Source organism: Bison bison, unplaced genomic scaffold (genome assembly GCF_000754665.1).
Source record: "Bison bison bison isolate TAMUID 2011002044 unplaced genomic scaffold, Bison_UMD1.0 scf7180017864200, whole genome shotgun sequence".
NCBI lineage: Eukaryota > Metazoa > Chordata > Mammalia > Artiodactyla > Bovidae > Bison > Bison bison.
The window spans coordinates 6,615,118-6,625,845 of record NW_011494772.1 but is presented as its reverse complement, the minus strand read 5'-3'; the positions used below and the strand labels follow the sequence as shown (position 1 = coordinate 6,625,845).

General features: G+C 37.8%; 1 protein-coding gene across 1 annotated transcript in view; it reads left to right on the top strand.

The window, feature by feature from the left end:
• LOC104991757 (lipase member I-like) overlaps positions 1-10,207 on the top strand; it is a gene marked incomplete at its 5' end in the record, with an annotated part of 46,777 nt that extends 36,570 nt beyond the window's left edge. Inside the window, one exon of the mRNA XM_010844345.1 lies at positions 10,120-10,207. Within this exon, the coding sequence (XP_010842647.1) occupies positions 10,120-10,207 (88 nt within the window). The remainder of the gene's footprint in view (positions 1-10,119) is intronic.
• Between the last annotated feature and the right edge of the window lie 521 nt (positions 10,208-10,728).

Here is a 10,728-nt window from a genome sequence, read left to right as displayed (position 1 = left end):
TCGTGTTCGACTCTTAGCGACCCCATGGACGGCAGCCTACCAGGCTCCTCCGCCCATGGGATTTTCCAGGCAAGAGTACTGGAGTGGGGTGCCATTGCCTTCTCCATCCTTTATCCTAGTTGGAGCAAAAATATAATTTGTTCATAATTTTTTATATCTGTCCAGGATAAAGCCAAAATAAATATTTACCTACAGCTTTTTATGTGAACCTAAGTTTTCATTTATCTTAAGTTCCTAGAGATTGTAAGGTCATATTGTGAATGTCAGGGCTTCCCTGGTGGCTCAGATGGTAAGAATCTGCCAGCAATGCAGGAGACCCAGGTTTGATCCTCGGGTTGGGAAGATCTCCTGGAGAAGGGAATGGCTACCCACTCCAGTATTCTTACCTGGAGAATTCCATGGAAAAGAAGCCTGGTGGGCTACAGTCCATGAGGTAACAAAGAGCCAGACATGATGGAGCGACTAACATATTCACTTTTCACTTTCATTGTGAGTGTATGTTTAACCTTATAAGCAACTGCCAGGCTGTTTTCCAAAATAACTGTACATTTTGCATTCCCACTGGCACTTACCAGAGTCCATTGCTCTCTTACACCCAAAACTGCAACTTCACCAGTTTTTTGTTGTTGTTTTTGCTATTCTAATACTTGTGTAGAAAACAAAAACACTTCTGTTCACTATGCTTTTAACTTGTATTTCTCAAACGACAAATGATATTGATGACTTCTGCCATTTAATTGAGGGTATCTGCATCTTTAAATTTAATGTAATTGTAGGTATTGCTGCTGCTGCTGCTAAGTCGCTTCAGTCATGTCCGACTCTGTGCGACTCCAGAGACGGCAGCCCACCAGGCTCCCCCGTCTCTGGGATTCTCCAGGCAAGAACACTGGAGTGGGTTGCCATTTCCTTCTCCAGTGCATGAAAATGAAAAGTAAAAGTCAAGTTGCTCAGTCGTGTCCGACTCTTAGCCACCCCATGGAGTGCAGCCTACCAGGCTCCTCCATCCGTGGGATTTTCCAGGCAAGAGTACTGGAGTGGGGTGCCATTGCCTTCTCCAGTTGGGTTTAAATCTGCCATCTTGCTATTTTATTTTCTGTTTGTCCCATCTTTTCTTTGTTCCCATTTTCTCATTGTCTGCCTTTTGGATAAATTGAGGAGTCTATGATTCCATCCAGAGGAGGACATGGCAACCCACTATAATATTCTTGCCTGGAGAATCCCAAGGACAGAGGAGCCTGGCAGACTATAGTCCACAGGGTTACTCAGAGTCAGACATGACAGAAGCAACTTAGCATGCCTGCTTATGATTCCATTTAAGCTTCTTTATCAACGGAAGTTGATTATTAGTTGTTTCTATGGAGTTATATTATAATCTTCATTTTATCACAGTCTTAAAGTGAAAGTGAAGTCGCTCAGTCATGTCCAACTCTTTGCGACCCCATGGACTGTAACCTACCAGGCTCTTCTGTCCATGGGATTTTCCAGGCAAGATTACTGGAGTGGGGTGCCATTTCCTTCTCCAGGGGATCTTCCTGACCCAGTGATGGAACCCGGGTCTCCCGCATTGCAGGCAGATGCTTTACCGTCTGAGCCACCAGAGAAGCCTGCAATCACAGTCTACCTCAAGTGAATTTTACCACTTCACATATAACATGAGGACCTTACAGTAGTATACTTCCATTTCTCTCTTGTGCTGTTCTTGGCATATATTTTAATTATACATGTGCTAAAATCTCTATAAAGTGCATCACTTTTCTTTAAAGAGATATTTCTATTAAAATACATGAATAATTAGAAAGTCTTACATATTTTCCCCATACATTTACCGTTTCTGGTGTACTTCTAACCCTTATTAGATGCATATTTTCATTTGGTACAATTTACCTTAAGACAAAAGGAGCTCCTTTAAGATTTTTTTGTAAGATCTGACAGTTGTGAATGCTTTCAACTTTTGTTCATTTTTATGATGTCTTTATTTTTAAAGAGAATTTCTCTGGGTATAGAATTCTAGTTTGACAGTTGTTCTTTTACTTTCAGTACTTTAGGGATGTTACTGTGCTGTCCTAAACCATGCATTGAGTTTAATGAGAAATTTATTACTATCCTTCCTTTGTTGCTATGAACAAACTAAAACTCTTTTCTGTGACTGGTTTTAAGATTTTCTCCTTATCACAGATTTTAAGCAGTTTAATTTTATGTGACTTTGAAATTTTTTACATACCTCTTGTGATTAGTGTTTGTTGACTTTTTTTGGATCCATGGGTTTGTAGATTTCATCAGATTTTATCTAACCTTTTCACTTATTTTGAAATATCTCTTGCTGTGTCCCTACTCTCTAGTATCTCTTTGAGGACTCTAATTTCGAATTTATTAGGTTATTTGAAGGTGTCCCACTATTAACTGATGCTCTGTGAATTTTTAAATTTAATTTTCTCCCTGCATTTCATTTTGAATGTTTCTCTTGCTTTGTCTTCAAGTTCATTATTCTTTCCTTCTGCCATGTCTAAGCTGCTATTTAACCATTATAGGGCATTTTTCATCTCAGATATTGTACTTTTCACCCATGGATGTTTCGTTTTAATCTTTGAGTATGTTTCATGTCTCTACTTACCTATTTGAACACATGAAATACAATTATAGTAACTCTTTCAATACCTTTACCATCAGAGCCACCAGGGAATTGCCATCTGTTGGATCATAGAAAAAGCAAGAGAATTCTAGAAAAACATGTACTTCTGCTTCATTGACTATGCTAAAGCCTTTGACTGTGTAGATCACAACAAACTGGAAAATTCTTAAAGAGATGGGAATACCAGACCACCTTACCCTTCTGTGAAACCTGTATGCAAATCAAAAAGCAAGAGTTTGAATTGGATTTGGAAAAACAGACTGCTCCCAAATTGGTAAAGGAGTATGTCAAGGATGAAAAGAATATAATCAGATTTTGCTGTTGACCATCTGGTGATGTCCATGTGTAGAGTCTTGTGTTGTTGGAAGAGAATGTTTGCTATGACCAGTGCATTCTCTTGGCAGAACTCTATTAGCCTTTGCCCTGCTTCATTCTGTACTCCAAGGCCAAAATTGCCTGTTACTCCAGGTGTTTCTTGACTTCTTACTTTTACATTCCAGTTGCCTGTAATGTAAAGGACATCTTTTTTGGGTGTTAGTTCTAGAAGATCTTGTAGGTCTTGATAGAACTGTTCAACTTCAGCTCCTTCAGCATTACTCATCGGGGTATAGACTTGGATTACCATGGTACTGAATGGTTTGCCGCAGAAATGAATAGAGATCAATCTGTCATTTTTGAGATTGCATCCAAATACTGCATTTCCGACTCCAGTCATCCTGGAATGTGAAGTCAAGTGGGCCTTAGGAAGCATCACTACGAACAAACTAGTGGAAGGGATGGAATTCCAGTTGAGCTATTTCAAATCCTAAAAGATGATACTGTGAAAGTGCTTCACTCAATATGCCAGCAAATTTGGAATACTCAACAGTGGCCACAGGACTCAAAAAGGTCAGTTTTCATCCCAAGCCCTAAGAAAGGCAATGCCAAAGAATGCTTAAACTACTGCACTCATCTCACATGCTAGCAAAGTAATGCTCAAAATTCTCCAAGCCAGGCTTCAGCAGTATATGAACTGTGAACTTCCAGATGTCCAAGCTGGTTTTAGAAAAGTCAGAGGAACCAGAGATCAAATTGCCGACATCCACTGGATCATCGAAAAAGCAAGAGAGTTCCAGAAAAACATCTATTTCTGCTTTATTGACTATGCCAAAGCCTTTGTGTGGATCACAATAATCTGTGGAAAATTCTGAAAGAGATGGGAATGCCAGACCAACTGATCTGCATATTGAGAAATCTGTATGCAGGTCAGGAAGCAACAGTTAGAACTGGACATGGAACAACAGACTGGTTCCAAATAGGGAAAGGAGTACATCAAGGCTGTATATTGTCACCCTGCTTATTTAACTTATATGCGGAGTAGATCGTGAGAAATGCTGGGCTGGAGGAAGCACAAGCTGGAATCAAGACTGCTGGGAGAAATATCAATAACCTCAGATATGCAGATGACACCACCCTTATGGCAGAAAGTGAAGAGGAACTAAAGAGCCTCTTGATAAAAGTGAAAAAAAAGTTGGCTTAAATCTCAACATTCAGAAAACTAAGATCATGGCATCCAGTCCCATCACTTCATGGCAAATAGATGGGGAAACAGTGGAAACAGTTGCAGACTTTATTTTCTTGGGCTCTAAAATCACTGCAGATGGTGACTGCAGCCATGAAATAAAAAAACGCTTACTCATTGGAAGACAAGTTATGAACAAACTAGACAGCATATTAAAAAGCAGAAATATTACTTTGCCAACAAAGGTCCATCTAGTCAAGGCTATGGTTTTTCCAGTAGTCATGTATGGATGTGAGAGTTGGACTATAAAGAAAGCTGAGCACCAAAGAATTGATGCTTTTGAACTGTGGTGTTGGAGAAGACTCTTTCGAGTCCCTTGGACTGCAAGGAGATCCAACCAGTCAATCCTAAAGGAGATCAGACCTGAATGTTTCATTGGAAGGACTGATGTTGAAGCTGAAACTCCAATACTTTGGCCACCTGATGCGCAAAACTCAATCACTGGAAAAGACCTGATGCTGGGAAAGATTTAAGGCAGGAAGAGAAGGGGATGACACAGGATGAGGTGGTTAGATGGCATCACTGACTCAATGGACATGAGTTGAGTAAACTCAGGGAGTTGGTGATGGACAGGGAAATCTGGCGTGCTGCAGTCCATTGGGTCACAAAGAGTTGGACATGACTGAGTGACTGAACTGAACTGATATCAAGGCTGTATTGTCACTCTGCTTGTTTAACATATATGCAGAATACATCATGCAAAATGCCAGGCTGGATGTAGCACCGCCTGGAATCAAGATTGCTGGGGGAAATATCAATAACCTCAGGTATGCAGATGATATCACCCTTGTGGCAGAAAGCAAAGAGGAATTAAAGAGCCTCTTGATGAAAGTGAAAAAGGAGAGTGAAAAAGTTGCCTTAAAAGGCAGCATCCAAAAATTTGAGATCATGGCATCAGGTCCTATCACTTCATGGCAAATAGAAGGGGAAACAACAGAAACAGTGACAGACTTTATTTTCTTGGGCTCCAAAATCACTGCAGATGTTGACTGCAGCCATGAAATTAAAAGACACTTGCATCTTGGAAGAAAAACTATGACAAACCTAGACAGCATATTACAAAGCAGAGATATTACTTCATCGACAAAGGTTCATATAGTCAAAGCTATGGTTTTTGCAGTAGTCATGTATGGATGTGAGAGTTGGACCATAAAGAAAGCTGAGCAATGACAAATTGATGCTTTGAACTGTGGTGTTGGAGAAGACTCTTTCGAGTCCCTTGGACTGCAAGGAGATCCAACCAGTGAATCCTAGAGGAAATCAACTCTGAATATTCATTGGAAGGACTGAGGCTGAAGCTGAAGCTCCAATACTTTGGCCACCTGAAGGAAAGACCTGACTCACTGGAAAAGATCCTGATCTGGGAAAGACTGAAGGCAGGAGGAGAAGGGGACAACAGAGGATGAGATGGTTGGATGGCATCACTTTTTCAATGGACATGAGTTTAAGCATGCTCCAGGAGATAATGAAAGCCAGGAAAGCCTGGTGTGCTGCAATCCATGGGGTTGCCAAGAGTCGGACACAACTTAGCAACTGAACAACATAAACAACAATAATGTCTTTGCTGATTCTCACATCTGTGCTAGCTCTTGGTTGATTTCAATTGGTTGCCTTCATATGGGTCAATTTTCCTGCTTTTTTGCATGCTTGGTCATTCTTGATTAGATGCCAGACACTGTGTATTTTATCATGTTAGGTCCTCCATAGTTTTGTATTCTTATAAATATTCTTCTTTTATTCTTAAGATACTATTTAGTTACTTTTAGGAAGATTGGTTTTTTCAGGTTCTGCTTTCAAAGTTTTTTAGGTAGGACTGGAATCATGCTAACTTTATGGGTAATAATCCCCACTACCGAAAGGCAAGATCATTCTATTCTCTTTACTCAGTTACCTACAAGTAGGAACAGATACCTTTGTTAGTGCTAGGAACCTTATCCTAAGTAACTATTTAAAAGAACACTAGATGTGTAAATGTGATAAGTTGTACAAAAGCTTATGGGAGATATTTTAGAAATAAAGAATGTGTATATTTTTTGTATTTCATGAAATATATATGGATTAAAATTAAAAACTAATTATATTTGAATTTTAGAGATATTTTTTAATCCTTGGGTTTCTTCTGTATTTTTACTAAAGTTTATCAATGTACCGTACTCATTTCTGCTAATTTGTGGTAAACAAAGCTTTAGAAATGCAACATTCCAATGCTTTTTTTATTTAAAAAAACACTAAATATTCTTATTCCTATAATATTTCAACATATATCACATATATTTTCTAATTATACAGTTTAAATTTTTTTTTATCCTGGGGATAAGGAGCTATTAATAACATAGGATTAATGATCTCAATATTAGAGTCTCCTGGCAATAGAACTATATAGGCTTTCACAATGTAAAAACAAGAAAATTAGTTTTCCTAATATATTTTGGTAAAATTTAACTTTGGAAGCTGTAATGAGCCTGACCATAATGCTTGTGGAAGCTTTGTAAAATGTGGAATATTTAATAAAAGATATGTATTGAATATATTGAAAATATGTCAATCATAATAGGATTGTGAGCTTTCATTTTATTGTAGAAAATAAATGAAACACACTTGCTTTAAGGTTGTATTAAAAATATGTTAGTAGGACAATTACTTGATGACAGATACAATTTATTATTAGGTTGGTGCAAGAGTAATTGCAGTTTTGCATTGTCGAACTTTGCCATTTGATATTGGAATACATTCTTAAATAAATGTAATTATGTTACACATCATTTTAATGCACATTTCTCACCTTATTTATTTATATTTTTGCTAATTACTTAATACTTCCTGTTTATTGTATATTTATTTTAGACTAGGGAAATTATGTTAGAAAGCAATTTGAGTGATTTGAGTTCAAAATGGGTCAGAAAGCAGCAACATCAACAACATGTTTGGCCCACGAACTGCTAAGGAACAAACAGTGCAGTGGTGGTTCAAGAAGCTTTGCAAAGGAGATGAGAGCCTTGAACAGGAGGAGTATAGTGGCCAACCATAGGAAGTTGACAACAACCAATTGAGAGCCATCATCAAAGCTGATCTACTTACAACCGCACAAGAAGTTGCTGAAGAACTCAACGTTGACTGTTCTATGGTCATTTGGCTTTTGAAGCAAATTGAAATGGTGAAAAAGCTCAATAAGTGGATGCCTCAAGCTGACTGAAGATCAAAAAAATCGTCCTTTGAGTGTTGTCTTCTCTTATTCTATGCAATAATGAACCATTTCTTAGTCAGATTTTGACATGCAATGAAAAGTGGATTTTATATGACAACTAGTGACTATCAGCTCAGTGTTTAGACCAAGAAGAAGCTCCAAAGCACTTCCCAAAGCCAAATTTTCACCAAAAATGGTCTATTTGGTGGTCTGCTGCCTGTCTGATCCACTAAAGGTTTCTGAATCCCAGTGAAAGCATTACATGTGAGAAGTCTTTTCAGCCAGTGGATGAGATGCACTGACAAGGGCAGTGCCTGCAGCCAGCAGTGGTCAACTGGAAGGGCCAGTTCTTCTCCACGACAACGCCTGACCACACATCACACAACAAATGCTTCAAAAGTTGAAGGAACTGGGTTAAACAAGTTTCGCCTCACCCACTATATGCACCTGACCTCTCGCCAACCAGCTGCCACTTCTTCAAGTGTCTCAATAACTTTTTGCGGGGAAGATACTTCCACAAGCAGCAGGAGACAGAAAATGCTTTCCAAGAGTTCACTGAATACTGAAGCATGGGTTTTTATGCTACAGGAAAAACAAACTTATTTCTCATTGGCAAAAGTGTGTTGATTTTAATGGTTCCTATTTTGTTTAATAAAGATGTATTTGAGCCTAGTTACAGTGATTTAAAATTCACAGTCTGAATCCACAATTACATTTTCACCAATAATACATTTATAATTATAACCAATAATACATTTTCACCTGATAATAAATCTGACACCCTTGTCTGACTCTGACAACTTAAAACTGAGGTGAATTAGGGACATTCAGACCACTGAAGGCTCGCTAAGTGAAGAAAGTCTTTAATTTAGCAGGCTAAATTAAAAATTGACATAAAAATATATGCATTTGTTAGGGAAAGTGTTAAAGTCATTCTTCCACTTAATAATGGAGAAAGGATTATGTCTGATTTTTCAATTACATTCTGGTCTCTGACAATTTACCATAAAGCTACTTCTGCTAATATCTAAGAATCTTTTAAGATTGAAGTACTGATATTTCACACTTCTATACTATTAAATTTTCAAATGCATTTATTAGTTCAAGTGGAAAAATACTGTAATATTCTGTATCAGCTTTCATAGTTAAAGATAAATGTGTCCATATTTTATTACTTTTCAAATATTATCAGATGTGGGAAGTTGATTTAAAATGGAAGAATTTAATCTAATAATATTGTTGAATATTTTAAAATGTGTTTAGTCATGTCTCAAGTTAGAAGATGGGGAGCAATGTATCTCTTGATCTAGAGCAGTGCACATGTCAAATAAGGGTGAGCTACTAGCAGAGACATTGCTTTGTCAACAAAGGTCCATCTAGTCAAGGCTATGGTTTTTCCAGTAGTTATGTATGGATGTGAGAGTTGGAGTATAAAGAAAGCTGAGCACAAAAGAATTGATGCTTTTGAACTGTGGTGTTGGAGCAGACTCTTTCGAGTCCCTTGGACTACAAGGAGATCCAAGAGTCTATCCTAAAGGAGATCAGTCCTGGGTGTTCATTGGAAGGACTGAACTGAATTGAAGCTGAAACCAATATTTTGGCCACCTGATGTGAAGAGCTGACTCATTTGAAAAGCCCCTGCTGTTGGGAAAGATTGAAGGCAGGAGGAGAAGGGATGACAGAGGATGAGATGGTTAGATGGCATCACCAACTCAATGGACATGAGTTTGGGTAAACTCTGGGAGTTGGTGATGGACAGGGAAGCCTGGCGTGCTGCGGCTCATGGGGTCACAAAGAGTCGGACATGACTAAGCGACTGAACTGACTGACTGACCAGCTCCTGTGCAGTTGAATTGTCCCCTTTTCCTTGATTAAATTAGTATGGCTGATACTGGGAATTTCCATTTATTTCTACCATTTTTTCCTTTAGCTCCTTTCCTCAACTTCGACCAATCTTTGTTTATTTTCGTTGATTACTTTTTTGAGGGTTTCAAGAGATTAACAAGAAGATAAAATACTGGACATGATTCACTACTGTGACTTGAATTCTCAGAAATCTTGAAATACTGAATACACAATTTCTCCAAGACATAGAATGATTTAAATGTTATTATTTCCATTTTAGCAGGTGGCAGAGAATTGATTAAACATTTTTGCAAAATTGTCTGTGAATTCAGTCCAACTCTTCCATGGTGGCTATCATGATAGAAGTGGCCTAGCCACTAAGAGTTGAGTTCAGTTTTTAGCTGTTTCAGTATCCCAAAATATTTCCCATTTAGTGTAAGTATTCCAGTGAAGCAGCAAGGAGAGAGGATGTTGAAGTACAGAGAATTTTTTCTTTCTCACAAATACTATGTCTATTCATCTTTACATAGACAAATGAGATGGAGCAGAAATGATCCTATAGGTTTTTTTCAACTCCCTGCTTTTAGAGAACTCGTTAGTTATAGGCATGTGCTATGCTTAGTCCATGTCCTACTCTTTGTGATCCCATGGACTGTAGCCTGCCAGGCTCCTCTGTCCATGGGGATTCTCTAGGTAAGAATACTGGAGTGGTTTTCCCTGCCCTCCTCCAGGGGATCTTCTCAACCCAGGGATCGAACACAGGGATCAATAATGCATTGCAGGCAGATTCTTTACCATCTGAGCCAGTTATAGGCATAGGATATTCTAATATTTGTGAGAAGAAAATAAACTTTGCTGTTTTACTAACAGTTATTTTTTCTCTCTTTTTCTCCTTCACAGACCACCACTATGCATCTATAATTTTGTACTTAAAGAAAACAAGGAACTATTTCTCACTCCAAGCACATGCAAACCACATGAAATATAAAATGCCTTCATCCATCAAATGTAACAGCTTGTTGTGAATTGAAAAACTTGTAAATGGAAACAATGCAATTAGTATTTCATTTAGACTGCATTGTTCAATCTGAAATTTGTATATTTCTTCTTCTTGTATAAGTTTTTAAGAATCAAAATATAGAATATTTTAAGATGCATATGGTAAAGCATTCTGAATATATTTTAAAGCTGTTTATTTCTGTTTACCTTGATCAAATGTTTCTCTTTGAATGTTTCCCTTTTTTACTTATTATTAACAAAAAAAGTCTTTAGAAAAAAAGAAGCTTATTGCTTCAACACACTGTCCAAATAGTATCGTTCTGCACTCAGAATGCAGTAATGAAATAAATGAATTTTTTAAAGCTGTGTAAATTTTGAGAAGTTCCTTGGATTCATGTAAATCCCGCAAACAAACATACCTGTTTAGTGATCCATTTGGCATTTTATAATGCTTTGTAAATAAAGGCTTTGTTTCATGGAGCACAATAATCTATGGGCCCATAATCGTTA